Below are 17,714 nucleotides of genomic sequence, written 5' to 3'. Positions count from 1 at the left end.
GTGTGTAATCACCCACTCTGTGTCGTGCTGTCATAACTAGAGCAGAGAGATCAAATATGCATTTCACCATTAAAGGAGAAAAAAAATCTGGTCATTTCTTTTGTCAGATTCAATTTCCAGGGCTTGTACCACCCCACTTCAGGTCTGTTAAAGGATCAGTGGTGCAGGTGCAAATTTAAAAACTTATCCCTCTGTACAGACTAATCATTATTGACTTCTGTGTTTCTGAATGTGGTCTTAAACTTGCCTTTGCTGCAGACTTTCCTGATCCTATAAAACCTTGCACTGCTTTTTGGTTCTTCCCAGCGTCTCCAATAGGCTTCATCTGTGCATGCTGCTGACACTCCAAGCAATTTCTTACTGCTACAGCACATACTTGAAGGGAAAAGAAATGTTAAGAGATAATCTGAGAAACATTATTGCTCTATATTCCCTTACAGAAATGTATAACACAATTCTGTCTACCACTTTAAAAAGTTGACACACATCAGTAAAATACTTTGCTTCTGTAAGTTTTAGAAGGTTGCAAACCAATGCTCAAAATTCTTTACTAAGTTATAACTAATAATGAATGCTTAACTATTTGAACATATATGCTGTATCTAATGGATACTTCAAAGTGAATATCCCTCACTGCAGTTTTACCACGCATACAACCAGAGGGTGGGAAGGGTGAAGACAGCTAAATTTCACAGATTTGCAAAGGAGAAGACAAGTGATACAGAAGTGAAACAAATGGCAACATTTGCTTCACAATACTCAGTTACTCTTGGACTAAATGTTCTGAAGTTACACAACTATTTGGGTTTTTTAGTTGCACATTTTTACCCCGTTTCATCTTCTAATATTTATTTTCAAAGGAAAAAAGAACTACCCCACCTCTATACCTGTTTGCATCCCATAAATCTTGCTCTACCTGCACAAAGTTTTAATTGCCTAGAAAGGGAGAGGAGGGCTAGTTACTGTTGAGGCTCTGAGCTGCTCTGGCACTCATGCAACTCAAACTTTTCATTACAAAAAGAATTACAGCATGCAACTAAGCATGAATTCTCTCCTCCTGTATTAACTACATGGACCCTGCTATGATCTTTTATGTTTTCATTTTCAGAAAATTTGTTACTTTCTTAGGTAACTGATCATTTTCTTTCAATCCAATTTGAAGCAAGTATACTGTTATAATCGGATACAATTAGTGCCCAATTTGAACCCTTCAGAAATTTACACTTCTGGTTTTCACCATGCCTTCATATACTGATCTTCAGGTGTAAAACCTCTTACATAAGTATAGCAAAGTTTCATTTTTTTATATAGTACAGGATTACTTTTCTTAAAGCTGCTATATTCTTAGCCTTGATTACTTGGGGAACTTTGGCAAAAGAAATATCCTCATGGATAAAATGAAAACAGGCTATCAAACTTAATTTAAATTATTTAAACTTATAGAGATTAATATGTATATATGCATTGCAGAATACAGTAAAACTGTATAAGATCTTAATGTTTGATTACATTTAATCTTGATTTAACGAAACAATGAACAGGAACAAAAAGAAAGCTAACAGGTGCTAACTGCTTAGTAACTGCAAGCTTCTATGGTCATTAAGTGGCTTTATTTGCTTACCCAGACGAAGACATTGTCGCAGAATTCCTCCAGATGACATATTTTTCTCAGACTCAATTTCAGTGAAACCAAGAGAGCTTGCAAAAATCAGCACATCCACAAGGCTGATTAATCTCTGGAGAAATGCTAAAGATGCTTCTACTGAAAGTCCTTGAGTTGGCTCAATATTCTCCAATTCATGCTAAACAGAGAAAAATTGAAAGCAAAATTTACTTCTTCACAAAGATAATATTCCTGCACACTAAATGAAAAAAAATGTGTGCTGGAAGTCCACTGTCAGTCACATTCAAAAGTAATAATTACTCATATTCTAGGAACAATCATTAGCATTGGGATTTAATCCCATTCCAGACCACTGTGGGGCGACAAAGGCAGGAAACTTTTTTATGTCTTCAGGCAAAGAAGGCAAGCACCTAATTTATCTTAAGGAAAAGTGTGGAGGCAGCAAAGGGAGGAAGAGATACCTGTGGAAACACCCCACTTGCATTTCCGTTTCCCAAAAGGACAGATACAATAATTAATACACTCCATAAAGAAAGGCATCCTCCCACAAGTGAGGAATTTTTAAATAAAAATTGAATTTCTTACAGTAGCAGATGTGGCAGCAGAAAGCAATGGCAAGATTCCACCACAGGCCATGATCATGTTGTCCATCATCTGAGAGATGAGGTGGATCGTGTTGTGAACAAACACCACATTGTCACTGCTATTCACAAAGTCCATCACAGTTTTTGTAGAATGGCTGTCCAAAAATTTAAAAAAAAAAAAAAAAAAAAAAAAAAAGACATTCAGAATAGAGCTTTATTTTGGGGTACTTTAAAATATTTCTGTTTTTGCAAAACTAAAACCAGACATTTAGCAGTGGGGAAGCAAATAACACATGACTTAAGGGTCAACTGATATATCTCAATCTAAACCTAAAACTACATTTCTTTTCTGTTCATAAACTTCTCAGCATGACAGGTTGCTAAAAACACCAAGATGATTGCTAATCCTCATTTGTATAAAGATCCCTTATAGGCTGATCTATGACTGCTTGCTAGCAAGAGTCACCGTATCAGGAAACAGAATAAAGTCTCCTGGAATAGTGAACTTAAAGATTTGAATTTAAATCTTTGGAAAACTAAAGCAAATTATATGGATTTCTCAGAGAAATTAAAAATCAACAAAGCACAAAAACTTAGACAAAAACTTTCCAAAACAGAGTCTAAATATAAATATATTTTAGCCATGTCTGATGATGACCAGATAGGTTAACTTCAACATATCCTAAAAATTATAGTCAGACAAAATTTCACTTCAGTTTAAATTGTTTGAATCAATTACCTACACTATTTCTTCATCCTGACATTCCTTTTTATCAGGTCAGAACACCTATATGGTTCAATTTAAATTCGACACTCACGACTACAAGCTAACAATGGACCCCGTTCTTATTTCAGTTATCAAACCTTAAAATTAAATTGCAGAATTACTGCTGTTTTCACAGATCTTCATGATTACATTCCAGATCCCTGTTAGAAGTTAATCTTCAAATTAACATCTTTGGGCTCACAGAACCCTATCAAAGCAGCAATGTGTGTAAATGCAGAAGCAAGACATACTATTTTGGATATATTGTCTTTCTTATCCACATTTAGATAGGAAGACACAGGCCCTTAAATACATTAGGAAAATTAAAATCTTAGTTGAATAAAAATCAACAGCAAGACTGCCACTGACTTATGACAATGTAGCCAGGAATTCAGTCCAAAACTATGTGCAGGCCCTGAACCAATAAACAGTCATGTCTGTAAAGAGTCTTAAAAAATATCTGAGAATAATTTGGTGTAGGTCACAAAATAAGTCAGGCTATTGAATAATGAGTAAAACACCAGATGTCCATGAGTCTAAGTCAATGAGCCCTTTATAATTGAACCCAGTCTGGATCATTCCACATAAAGCACAGGATGTACCTTCTCCACATCTGAATATCTGTTTCTATGGAGAAGAGCAAGTCTGTGAGCAGGCGCTGGTGCATCAGTGACCACTTGAACTCGGGAATACGGAACACAGCTGACCTCGTATCCCTCCTCTGCCCATCCGATGGAGCAGCCAGCTCCTGTCCTGAGGAAACCTGCTGCCTTGAAGGCTGAATGCATCATTTGCATACAAAAAAGAAAACAAAACACGAAACCCACACTCTGGTTATTAGTTCCCATGGCACACACTGAAATACATCTAATAGACTCAAGATTTTGGATATCCAACAAGTCCAGACTGTGTACATGGTTCCAAATAAAACTAAAACTACTACACATATGCTATTTAATGGATATACCAAACTATACTACAAACCAAGCTACAGCTGCACTACCACACCTGCCAGTCTAAGTATTCACAAGCAGCCACCCAACCTTACCAGGGGGGGAGAATATGTTGTTGTAGACAGTGGTTTTCCTCCTTTAAGGAAGAATGGTGCAGATTGAAGAGCATCCATTAGGAAGTATCTCTGCAGAAGGGAAGTACTCAGAAACATGACTATTTAACCATTAAAAGCTGGATTAGAAACTAAAGACTAGAGACTGGAGCACTGCAGCACACAAAAGAACCTAGTCTTAATTTATACTTGTACAAAAAAAGGTAGTATGACATGATGTAGTGAAAACCTATCAACTTTTATAGTTTAAAACAGCTGAGATGAAGTGTCCATCTAGCCAAATACTCAGTTTATATCAGCATTCATATGTGGATGTACAAAAATCTTGGAGAATTCTCAGAACACAAATTATAAGAATAATGGCTATTTTAACCCAGGGTTAAAAGTATTTTATAGAAAACTCACAAGAATCACACACATTATAATCCCCAGAATGTATAGGAATGCTTTCTGAAAAAATTCATTAAAAAAACCCCTTCCTTTTCTTTTTAAGCTAGATGGATGAAGGACAGGTAGAATTTACCTCAGGCATGGATCTGGGGGGCAGAGGTGCTTCAAGACATCTGTTAGCTTTCAACTCCAGTCTTTCTGTATCTGATGCAACACTGGAAACATCAAGCTTGGCAATTCTTTTGTCAGAAGCTCCAGCAGGCTCTGCCATGTGTGAATTTGTGTTTTCCACTGTAGTTTTGGTTTCACTGGTAACTACATTTCCTTCCTTCAGCTTCTTTTTTCCTGCTGAATCCAGCTGAGTTACTACTTCTGGAACTGCAGAACTCACCGTCTCTGGCAAAGTCAGCTCTTGTTTCTTCTCACCCACACCTTCAGTACCCTCAGACTTTAAAAGCCCAGTTTCAGGTTGCTTCTCTGTTGTTTCTTCCTGCTTTGTCACTTCACTTGCATTAGAGCCACATTCCTTGTTCCTTTCTGCAAGCTCTTCTGAAGGCAACGGCAAACTACTTTCATCTTTCAAATCAACAAAGTCATCTTCATCTTCCACCTCTACTGCTGATTTTTCCAGTCCTTCTAGACTTGTTGGAGTTCCTCCTTCCACAGGAGTTTGCATGGCTAAAGAAGCAGCAGTGACAGCAACTGTTTCTTCAACAAGCTCATCAGCTTTGCTAGAATCTTCAATTGCTTCAGCTATTCCAGTACTGATTTCTGAGACACTGGGCTTTACTGTTTCTGGTTCTGGAGAAAATTCCATACAAGGCACTGCTTTTAAATCCTCTCTAGTACCCATATCCTCCCCCACTAATTCTTCCTTATGATTAGATACTGAATGAGTTTGTTGGCCACCATCTGATGAGTTTTCTTTCTCTTTTTCTTCAGTTTTGCACTCTATATCACCATCAGTAATGCAAGAAGGAGCAGCAGCACTTTCTTTTAACTCCAAAGACTGTTGTTTTCCCTTGGTTTCAGCTTCTTTGCTAATCCCAGAGATTGCTCCAATTGGAGTAGAAGAACGTACTCCACTCCCTTCACCTCCTTTCTCTTGGTACTCCTTGTACATTTGGGAAAGACTCTCTTTGTGCACTTCAAAAGTTACCTAAAAGAACAGAGTTCAAAGGACATTAAAAACTATATATTAATGACTGTATTCTTGAAAAAAAAGAAAACAAAAATCCATGCTCAAAATTTATACTGGAACCTGCCCTTTTCATAAAAAAACCCTGCACGTTATCTAACCCCTAGGTTAGATATCACTTCAACTGACAGCAAGTTTTTCTTACATGTACCTTACTGTTTTTCCTGGCTAAAAGGAAGAAAAAAAAGTAAAGTAAAGGTCAAAAAACCCCAACTAGCCTGATACAAAGGACATCCTAAGCATAAGATCCACAGAAATACTAGATTTGAAAACAATTTTTTGTGAAGGGGGAGGCTGTGACAAGTAGCAGAGCTTTCACATCCTTTTAGCACCTTTAGTATGCTCAAAAATCCAAAAAGATACATAAACTTTTGAAACTTTTACACTAAAAAGTACAATGTCACAAAGTCAGAGCACCTAACAAAGCCAGAATTCTGTGGATCCCCAAATGACACCTAAAATTCCCCAGAGGAAATTTCCTTTGGGGAGTGCTATTCACCCCATCTCAGCCTGAGAAAAGCTACACAAACTGATTAAAGTGAAAAGACTTCTCTACTCCTTAGCTGAAAATATTATTGTTGTTTCTAGGTTTTTTTTTTTTTTAAATCCAGATAGAAAAATTCTTTATATACACACTAATAAAACTCATTGCCCAAATAAATAGCTGTGTTTTAAAAAATAAAATATCACTAGCCTAACTTAAGTTTTTATTACACTGTTATTCAATTTAGTTTATCCATACCTTTTCATTTAGGATTTAGATTTATATTTCACAACACAAGTGCTTATTTATCTGTAAGCTTAGTTCTCAAAATTTTCCCAACATAAGCTACACCTGAGGGCTGTTTTCTTTAAATAATTTTCTGTATCACAAACATTTTCCATAGGCAAAGTAGAGCAGTGCATTCCACTAAATATACAAACACACATTTTCTTATTCTCTTACATACTCAGCTCATTCATTTGGACCTCATCTAAAAATTCCATGTATATGGTATTCAAAGTGATGATTAGTCACTAGGAATATTTTCCCTTAAGATGACACAGAGAAGTCAAAAAATAATTTTTCAGATTAAAAATATACTAGAAATTACAGTTAACAAATCAGAGATAAGCAAAGACAGAGCAAAGACAAAAATTCTTTTTGGCAGGTTCTGATGTCAATATTTATCTTTTTACAAACTATTTTCTCCATCAATCAAGTAAATTCAAGCATTGCAGGAGCAATACACTATTTTAACATGACCTTAACCATATTATTCATTCAAGTTGATTTAATTGAAATTTTAATGTCTAGAAACAGAAGTGAGATATCTCACACTGCTTGTTCAAAAAAAAAGAGTCTTCACATACTAGTTTTCATTCAGTTATGTACAAAAAAAAAGGTGTGAATGATTACAACTGATTGAAAGTTCATCCAATTATAATGGATCCATAAATTACTTGATCCTAGGGTTTTGCTAAAAATAGCACGTGGGGGGGCAGTATTACTTTGGAATTACTTCCTGAATTGGACCACAATCAGAATGTCAAAGGCAACACAAAATAGATCAGGCTAATAAGCTGTCCCTTGCACTTCTCATTTATTTTCAAAAATATGATTAGGCAAAGCTGCTACTTTAGGTCTAACCATTACTTTTCTGAAGATGGAATCTTAACAACTTCAACTTATCTCCAGCTAACTTTCCCTCTTCTCTCTCTCCCTGTTGCTTCCTCCATTTCTAAAACTACTAAAAAGCTTTGTGCCAGCAAGCACTAAAGAGACATTTAACAATGAAAATGACATTGTCTGATTTCAGCAAAACTTACATGTACTTCCCAGAAGCACACTGCTCCACAATATTTAATAGTGGGAACATCTGTACTTTCATGCATCATTCCAGTGCAAATCTCATTAAACTCATATGTGGGAGTAAAAGCTACCAAGTTTATAGCTTCTCACTTTCTATGAACACAGTCTGTAGGGCTGCCAACTACTTTTGGAGAAACGGGCAGTCAGTTGTATCTCAGTTGGTACAACCTGAGACCTACTCTTTCTCTAGAACGCTTTTTCCTAGTGTGCTACCAAGCCCTATCCCCTTAACAAAAACCTATTGCAGCTTCTGATTTTCCTTACCAGCCAAATTGATCATCTGGTTCACAGCCTTAAATCAACTTTGCTTGAAAATAAGTCAAAATCTGTTCTCCCTAAGTCAGGATTGTAAGCTTGTTTTTTACTCTTCTCTCTCCCCTCAGAATCCTGAACTCCACCATCTCATGGTCACTGCAGCCAAGGCTGTCTCTGACCTCTACACTTCCAACCATGTTGGAATTTAGGGTATAGGGAATATGGTATGGTCAGCATTTAAAAACACAATGTATGGTACAGGAATGCAATACCATTTCACAACCAATTTCATCTGAATCCTGGAACAATGTTTTGGAACACAATACAGAGCCATTCTGAAAATGAAACTCTGCACTGTGGGATTTTTAATTGCTACCAAAAAGAAATAGAAACAAAGACCAGCAAGAAGGTCAATACTGACAATTTGTTTTCACAGATGGGTAAACTTATGAGCAAATAAATCCAAGCAAAATCTGGTAAGAATCTACACTGATTTCAGAACAATGCAAGAAACTGTAAGGAGAGAAACACTGGTGAAGAAAATTAGGCAGTAGGGAACTAAAGGAAAACATCACTCCCCCAAAAAATCCAAAATCCACTCAACAAGGATAGCAATTTCTACTTTGACCATAAGCATCAACAAGAATTAATGTTACAATGCATTAACTGTCCTCTAAATAAAACTCAAATTAAAATACCAAGGCACAGAACTAGAGAGACCACATGAAAGTATTTTTCGAACACCCATTTTGAGTCTGGGGGTTTCTTATATAACAAAAGGATACAAATTTCAGAAATTCTGCTTTGTAAAATCCAACCTTTCAACAAGGCTGTATAAACACTTCTGATCACTGTATCAATCTGTTATTCGGTTTGACAGGAAACCAAGAAATCGTGGTACTACAACAGAGGCAGTAGACAATTCTTCCCCTACAACTTCTATTGCATGATGCGGCATTTATGAAGGACACAAGTACACAAAGACAAACTATACATACAAAACAAAACACCTAAGATTAACAAAATCAGTACCAACAAAAATGCAAAATTAAGTAGAAATTATGATTACTAAAAGCCAGTGCACAGAGTACATAAAGGTATTAAAGATTAAACATTAGGATCTGCAAGCATGCAACAATTTACAAGACAATTGCTACCTTGAAGAACCTTAAATGTACATAAGTAATTTTTTATTTTCCTTAAGGCATTTGCAACTGTAAGCTGATAATACAGAATTAATTACCAGAAATTGTTCTAAATTAGTGAGCTAAAAGGCCAATCATTAATCTTCACCATCATTTGATGGTTAATCCATAGCTGTCTGCAATGCTTGGAATGCATCTCTATGCACCACCAGTTGAAGACACTTGTGAGCTAATAACTGCAGCATTCGCCTTTGCCATTAATTTTAGCTTAATTTGACATCCAACATTAACTAAGCGCCAAGGAGAAAAATTAGCATATAGCAATGAGAAAGGGTAAGATCATTGACACTTGCATTAAAGAACTTCAAGAAAATATTTTAACTATACATTAAGATTTTTTGCCTTTTTTTTCCATTTTCAGGTGGGCAATTTCATAGAGTAGAGAGAGGAATGGAATATCTTGCCAGACAGGTCAGACAATTCCTTATAGAGTCTGCTCAGTGCAAACCAGATCCTGTGCCGGTTTAAATAAACTCTTCATAATAAATGAATAAACTCTTCCTAATTCCAAAAAGCATTACAACTATTTGAATCTTAAATAGGATTTTACTGACCTGCTTTTTCCACTTCTCCTTTACTAACACTAACTGTTTCATAAGTGCAATCCAATCTCCAAACATAAACAGCCCTGTTTAGACAGGAGACACCACTATCAGAGATATCAAAACTAATTTTCAACTCAGCACAAGAAAAGATACAAAGGTACTGTGTGCACCACACACTGAGTTACAGTCTGTAACCCACCGACCTAAGGAATCTCTGGGCTATTTCTGAGTGGTTCACAGATGAAAGCTAAGCAAAGCAAGTTAAAATATACTTTGCAGAATAAGAGATTTCTAAAGGAGGAGTCTAAACTTCCACCAGAAACACATTCACTGATGTACAAGGTGGGGGGAAACCACTGCTGGAAGATGGTTTCATATTCCTGCATCTTGCATTTTCACCTAAGTAGCAAGAGTTCTGCCTTTTTTTTTTAATCATCTTGAGAAAAAAAAAAAATAGAATTAGAAAGCAAGTACTAGTCAATATAATTCATAAAAGTCTGCTTTTCGAGGGAGAATTTTATGTATGTCGACAGCATTTTACTTCAAATCAAGTCAAGGCATAGCTTACTGTTACATCATCATACAACTGTAAATTCAAACTGCATACCAAACATATATTAGCTCATTTTCACTACGGAAATTATTGCTTTTAATGAGTTTAAATTGCAAGACACGAGCACACACAATCATCTCAAGGTATTTTCTCACTCTCTCAATCCCTGCCACCATTCCTACAGTTTAAGGGACTGTCAAATCCTATCTTGTACATATTTGATCTTTAGCTATTAACAAAAATATTCTGTAACTAAATTCAGCATTTATCACCCCATTGTTGCAATGCTCAGCAACAGGTTTTATGCAATGCTCACTTCTGTCATCCTTTTCCAGTATCACCATATATTGTTGGCAGCCCTACAGCAAAGACTCCACATCCCTAATTTCAAAGAATGGCCAGGAGACCTAATGCAGGCCCCACAAGGTGAAAAGAGGCAGCTGCAATTATGGAGGAGGATTGCTTCAAACTGCAGCAACAGCAAAGAAAGCCACTAACGATTCTTGAGGCTGCAGACTCACGTCCCATCTTCCAGGATTTTTTAAACCAAGTCATAGAGATGAGAATCCTCTCTCCCATCAAGTCTTCTTCACTTAGGAAGACGATTTCAGAGCTACTTGCCTCTTCAAACACCAGATCTCTCTGCTGCTAATGTTTCCGTAATTCTTCAATTTGAGAGCTCTGGCATTTAGTAGCAAATCTCTATTACACTCTTCTTTTAAGGCTTCTCTGCAGCTTCATAATTTCTCAGTTTATCTTGCTCCCTTCTATTCTATCCCCATTTCTTTCAGCTTGGATTAGTCAAATGGTAGCATCCTGCAGCTTTATTCATGACATTGCACTCCCTCAAGCCAAGTGAATCATGAGACGGAGGATCTCCCCATTAACATACACACTGCATGTGTAAGAGCCCATCACTGGCACACACCTCTGCCTGCTGAACAATGAAAATACTTTCTTCTCTCTCCACTCATTGGTTAAAAAAGCCTTCCCACACATCTTCTACAAAAGAAGCTGTAAAAAGGAAACACCTCATAAAGGTGAGGGATTGCATCATCACAACACATTTGTACTGGGGGTGCACAGCTCTAAAGGATGCTGCACATTCCAGTCTCCAAGCTCATTCTGCTCTCCATAACTCAGGTGACCAGCTAAGAATCATTTCTATGTTGAATAAACAATATTTATTAAAAATAACTATTTACACCATTAGAATGAATGTAATATTGAATGATTTCAAGGGTACTCCCAGCTTTGCTTCATTGACATATTGGGCATGGCACAACTGACAACCAAAATCTGGCAGTAGTACAATGACCCTCTGGGCCAGGTACCTCTGCTTCCCCTCAGGGCAATGTAGATACACTTTTCAGAGGACTGAAGAACACCTGAAGCCCTTCAAATTTCCCTGGAGCTCCACTGTGGGAGAACCTCCTACCCTCATGACAGGGATAAAAAACAGACAAAAGCATCCTAAGCAAATCCTGGATGCCAACAGGATTTGGACACCAGATTCCGATGGCCTCTTACCCTCTAAAGCTACTGAGCCACACTCACTTCTCTGCAAATTAGTTTTTTAATTGCCACCATATATTTACCCCTCCACTACCCAATCTCCACAGCTTTTAGTAGTTTTCCCTCATCAGAGAGTGATGAAAACCTGGCAAATATAGCACACATAAATGCTCTGGATTTTTTTTCTCCTCCCTTAAATTAAATGAACAGGGCACAAAAGACTATGCAAATTTACTTACAGTCACAATGTTTAATACAACGGTACTTTAGACTGAAAACTGACAATTAGTTGGAAATACACTGCTTCTCATACTTCTCATTCAGATCAATGAATAAAATTCTTCCACTTAAACAGAAACAGAACTGCAGCTTACACATATTAACATCTGAGTCCTACTCACTGAAAATTTCTTGAGCTACTAAAAAATAAAAATAAATATCATGCTTCATCTGAATATATTTTTTTAACAGAAAGGTAACAGGAATCAACTTGTAAGTAGTAAAATCTATTTAAGGGCCTGAAATAAGCAGATGTTAGTCTTCCCAGTTTACAACATTCAGATAATTTAGGAGTGTATTGCACTGTGTAAATAATTTTATTCTTTTAAAACTTAGGGAAGCTGAAAGGTTAAAAAGGGAAGTTGTCCACCATTCTTTACTTGTTTCCTATTATTAACCCCCAAATCATTGGTCCTTTGTAAAAGTAACAGGACTAGACAGATAAAAATCTAAGGTTGAGTTAGCATGGTTGCAATGTTTAAAAAACAGAAGTTCTTGGATGCTTTCATAAATTCAACACTGACCAGTCAGAACAAACTGGAGCTGCGATTTAATTTTTCCAATAATATTTTCATTGAACTAGAAGCAACAGAACAAACACCTTCATATACAATGATTCAATATCTGGAAAGCCTAAAAAAAGTAACACAGAAATTAACAACATACATGAGTAATACTAAGAAATTTGGCTTTTAAAAGGTTGCACACTCCCTACACACCACCTAAATCCTGAATGCAAGGAAGCCAATGCAGTGCAATTATGCTGGAAAAGCCACTGCTGCTTATAAAACGTTGTGCAGCTGTTGGAGGAGAGGGTTACAGTGACAAACAGCTTCCCTGCTACAAAGGTGGCAGGAAATCTATCAAGCTGGACAATAAAATTGCAATTGAGTTTCTTTGGCTTTTTATAGCAGCTGCATGTATCTTGATGTGTAGTTCCGCAAAACCTATCCAATTGTGTAACACTGGTCCTTTATGTACTTGTTCTTTATCATAGAATGGTGTTATAAATTAGTGGCACGAACGGCACAGAGGGTTGTAAAAAGGAAAAATAAGCAGTAACCCAATACAATTAGAGAGAAATAGGAAAAACCCAAACTGGTTATTCTCTTAGCAATGTTAAGGAAATATTTTTGTTCCCATAATTCCCACATAACTTTGAAAGCAAGCTAGAAATCAAAAACATCTGAGATGCACTTAGCATCGAACAATTTGCCCGTTGAATTATGCCTACACCAGGTTATGTGTGAATCTCTATGAATCTCAATAGTGGTAAAACAGGATACAAGACTATTTAAAATAAGTAAATTTTACAGGATTAAAAAATCATCATAATTATCTGCTAATGTATAAGGACATTTTTCAAGACCTTTTTTGTGATTTATCCTAATTTATGTTTATGTAATTAATAGGTAGCTCTGAAGAATCACCTAGTTTTATATGGCTAGTTGCATGAATTGTATGTATTACTTACAAAAAAAGTTCAAATGGAAAGTGCATTTATAATAAAGGTAAAATTTTAAAATCTTGATAATGGCACCATCATTCATATCAATATTGTCAAGTTAGTTTCTGGCTGCTTTTGCTGTTTAAACATTTTCATTTAGGCTTCTGGAACTAGTATTAGTACTGATGACCAAACAAACTGAATTCCTTTAGGAGTCGTTCAATATTCCACCACGACACTCTGCCCACACTCACGCACTTCCAAATTTGCCATCATTCAACTTCTTCTGAAATGGGCTGGAAGAACAGACAGGTATTATACATTGACCAGAAAGTCAACAAAGTTAGACTTGAGAAAACGTACAGGGAGTTATTCCTACAACCAAGGACACCTCCCTATTGCAGCATGCCAGGAACAAAAAATGAGAAACACAACTGAAGCAGGTCATCTTCTCATTCACTATGGTATTTCAAAAAAACATACAGCCCTTAAAATACAAATTAATAAACCAGACCAACATTATCTATATCTATCTATTTTTTGGTCTTTTCTAAAACCACAGAGTTTTGCTCTTGACACTTGGTCATGGCATCAAAACAAAATCTTGGGGTTTTTTCTCTAGGAACTCTACATCACTGATTAGCCACATTAAGTCACTGAAAAGAATGACCAAAAATCCATATAACCTTTCTGACATAGATGTTGTTTAAACGAGATTTCTGACATTACATTATCTTACAAAAGGAGTCTAGGAATAGAACTACAGATTATAAGATAATGTGCTAGCTAATTTCTGAATTCAAGACACCAATGCTTTGACTAAGAGTTAAAAAGGTGGTCTTCTTTTATTCACCTCTCCGTCTTTCCCCAGGGACAATTCCCAGCAATTCCCCGCAATCACACACATGCTAAATTATGCCAGTTTTATATAAAAGCACATTAGGGATCTTTACTCTGGTTACAGCTTGCCAATTCACCCATGCCCTCTGCATCTTGGGGCAAAGAGAGGAAACTGGTTTTTGAAGACTGCAAAGCCAACAAAAAAGCATATTAAGAACGGTCCAACACCAAAAATGTGATCTCTGTAAGGGTTAAAATGTGGCCCTGGGCACTTTGCACAGGAATTCCACTTACCAAGTGACTGTTTAATAAATTTATTATATTTATTTTAATAACTTTAATATTAATTTTTATTACATAGATTTCTACAATATGTCTCCCATAGCCCAAGAATGCACTATGGGCCTCTGAATGCAATAAATAGAGCTGCAAAATAACAAGGTTCCTGCTGTCTGCAAGAACTTTCTAAGAAAAAGAGACTGACCTTTTCTAAGAAAAAAATTCGTGCAAAATCCAAGACCTCAGAAATGCCCACAATTCTTAAGTATCATAAAGTGATCTTTTGGATTCACAGATATCCTTTTCGCACTGCTAAGTTGCACACATTTAAAATAGGTAATTTATAATTTAATTAATTTCAAGTAAATATTCTGATAACCAGAATAATTCTGAGGCCCACACTAGCCTCACTCTTGTTTACAATAAGGCAGTATAAAACACCTTTTGTACTACTGTTCCTCATTCAGAGAACCACTAATACCTTTTATGATCTAACTCTGGTTGTAAAAACAACAAAATTCAGACAGAACAATAACAAAGGGTAACAGTCTCATTCATGCTGCATGGATTTGCACTCTCACCCCATATTCCATGACAGTTTAACAGCAGAAGCATCTGCCTTAACTTGTATTTCTCTGCTTTTTACTCATTTGTTTTACAGCCTTTTGATGTTACTAAAAGGTATGTTTGTTGATGAATAGCTCTGGGGCGCCACCTTGTGTTCCTGCTGTTACTAAAAAGCAAGACCAGCACCAACATTTTTCAGAAATGCTCCTAAAATTTGATTAATCTCACCTTTGAATGTGTGATTGACAGTGTATCCACCCACACACGCCAGCCACCCCACTCATATTTTATTGCATGGTACAGCAAAATCCGAAATATGGTGTACACCATCTCAGTTATCTTCTGCTCCTCAGAAGTCTTTGGATTAAAACAACAAAGGGAAAGCATCCACTCCTGCCAGACAGAGCACTGCAACAAACTCCTGCAAAACACACACATGCTACTGAATCATATTATAAAATATATCATAGAAATATATACAACAGCTAAGTCAAGAATCCAACATGCTTTAAAAAATTGCTATTTGCAAACTTCCCTAATTTTTCCTACTGATGCCTATGCTGGAGCACAGAATTTGCTGAAACAGCAATGAAGCTGTATCTGCACTCATGCATTTAATTTACTAGGAGACTTTGTTATTTATTTTATTTACTTGAGCACAGAGCAAGCCATCTTACCTCCTGTTTTCTCTGCTGTTATTAAACAGTTTAATCATATCTGAGAGAAAGGCTCGCCGGACCTCTAAAGTTTCTGGACACTGTGGAGAATTACGGATCAGGATTGCAATAACCTTCAAAATCTCTGTAAAACAGTTCATGAGTAACAAAATGTTAGGACTAAGCACAGCATAAAACACAAGGCCTCTTTCAACAGTGTTTGCACAAGGAAAGTGACACCACATAAAAAGTTTTACACTGAGAAAAAGCACATCTCTATTGGAGAAGAAGGTTTAAATAAAAAAAATACCTTCTTCCAATACTTTTCAAACCTAGTCACCTAGCAGCGGGATTTGTATGCCTCCAAAGAAAATGGAATTCATTGAATTACCATGTTTAACCAACGCAAATATTACTGCATGACAACTGACAAGCTATCAGAATCTGTCAGAACAATTTTTACATGAGGTTCACATAAAAAAAGCATCCTTTAGAAAACCAATATATGAGAAAATTGCTCTACCTTATGAGATTTTGCTCTACTTTAACAATACTGAATTTTCAAAGAATGCAACCAACTTCTAATTAAATTTATCGGTTTCTGTTATAAAAAAACCTTTCTAATATAAAATTTTATCTCTTATGATCACAATGTTTCCTGTATTTTTAGGAGGTCAAAATTCAGGGTACATCGCACTTTTTGAAGCAGAGAGGCAGTGACTTTTCTTGTTACTTTAAAAGCAGTCAACTTTGCAAATGAATTAGAGTGTAATTTGAACACAATCACTGTGATAGTTGCACTTCATCTTGTACAAATTCTTTAAAGAGAAATTCCTTATCTGATAACAGTAATGATCTAAAAAAGGGACTCTAGAAGTCACTCTTCCTACCAGACCTAAATTAGTTCAGTCCCCATATAGTCTATACTGACCACAGCAGTGACTGCCAACTTCAAAAATCTTAGGAGAAAGCAACAGAAACATGCTAACATCTCTTGCTCGATAGGAATTTACCCTAAGGAAAATGGCATAATGCAACCAGATTTCTTTCCTCCATATCTGCTTTGCTTTCTTTTCTCTTCCCCCACTTTCCACCTGAATTAAACCTACAACTGCGACCTACATTTAATGACAAAGCAGCTAAAAAAGTGAAAAATCTGTTATTTCTCCAAATAAAAGTTAACTCCCAAAGCTATCATAGGTTCATTGTATCATGTACAAAACCCATTAATAATGTATATTATTCAGGAAGGAGATCAGTATTTTTTTCAGTCAAAAGATATCTAAAGTTTCATATCAAGATATTTCCAATAAAGTAAGCTAACCAAAACAGTGAGCAGATACATTTCTCCTATTTTCCATCTAGCATTGTCACACTGAATGTAGTTTAAGATGAAAGGTGTTTCCATATTTTAGTTAATTTAGTCTGACATCACTAAAAAATGCATTCAGAATCTTGCTGGAACATTAACATGTTTTAAATCAAAGTATCCTGCGCATAAAAGTCTTGAAAAATCATTTCATAACGTGACTGCACAGCCAAAAAAGGTGAGTTATGAACTACAGACACATAAAATGTCTTTCAAAAAGTTATAGAGACGTACTGTGTACATAACTCCAACTAAATACAAGTAATCTGTCTTTTAGAGTGAAAAAAAAATGTAAAACTGAGATTAGAAGACTGGTAGATGTAATTAATAAGCTTGTTCATTGGTGGGACTCTTTTAAAGCAGACTTTTCTTAAGGTAGGACTTAAATATGTGTATCGTTCTTACGAGGATTTTGTATCTTCACCGTTGAATCTGGGTCAGGATGTTGTTTATGTATTACTTGAGTGCAAATTTGTTCAGTCAGAATCTAGTAAGAAAGAAGAAGAGGCTATATCAATGTATATGAAGACAGCTTACTGAAAAATAGTTGGATGCAGCACAGTCACCATCATTCTAAAAATCATCCCAAAAAATCCCCACTAACATTCTTGATAATTAAATTCATCCTGTTTCTAAAACTCTATAAGCTACTTTATTCTTTTATTTCTCTCTTAATTGCATACTGTTATTTAAAGTACACTGGAAGATGCATGTGAATCTAACC

General features: G+C 36.1%; 1 protein-coding gene across 8 annotated transcripts in view; it reads right to left on the bottom strand.

Moving 5' to 3' along the window:
- The window catches only part of LRBA (LPS responsive beige-like anchor protein), a 370,012-nt gene that overhangs the window by 291,690 nt on the left and 60,608 nt on the right, over positions 1-17,714 (bottom strand). For 6 of the 8 annotated variants that reach the window (XM_059843942.1, XM_059843943.1, XM_059843945.1 and 3 more), the window contains exons 19-27: positions 17,396-17,477; positions 15,643-15,766; positions 15,194-15,386; positions 4,564-5,589; positions 4,023-4,112; positions 3,577-3,752; positions 2,210-2,363; positions 1,622-1,802; positions 248-375 (exon numbers count right to left, since the gene is read on the bottom strand). In XM_059843942.1, the coding sequence (XP_059699925.1) occupies positions 248-375; positions 1,622-1,802; positions 2,210-2,363; positions 3,577-3,752; positions 4,023-4,112; positions 4,564-5,589; positions 15,194-15,386; positions 15,643-15,766; positions 17,396-17,477 (2,154 nt within the window). The remainder of the gene's footprint in view (positions 1-247; positions 376-1,621; positions 1,803-2,209; positions 2,364-3,576; positions 3,753-4,022; positions 4,113-4,563; positions 5,590-15,193; positions 15,387-15,642; positions 15,767-17,395; positions 17,478-17,714) is intronic. The other 2 variants (XM_059843946.1, XM_059843951.1) reach the window with 1 other exon arrangement.

The sequence above is a fragment of the Haemorhous mexicanus genome, chromosome 4, assembly GCF_027477595.1.
Source record: "Haemorhous mexicanus isolate bHaeMex1 chromosome 4, bHaeMex1.pri, whole genome shotgun sequence".
In the NCBI taxonomy this organism is placed as follows: domain Eukaryota; kingdom Metazoa; phylum Chordata; class Aves; order Passeriformes; family Fringillidae; genus Haemorhous; species Haemorhous mexicanus.
This window is presented reverse-complemented; position numbering and strand designations above follow the sequence as displayed.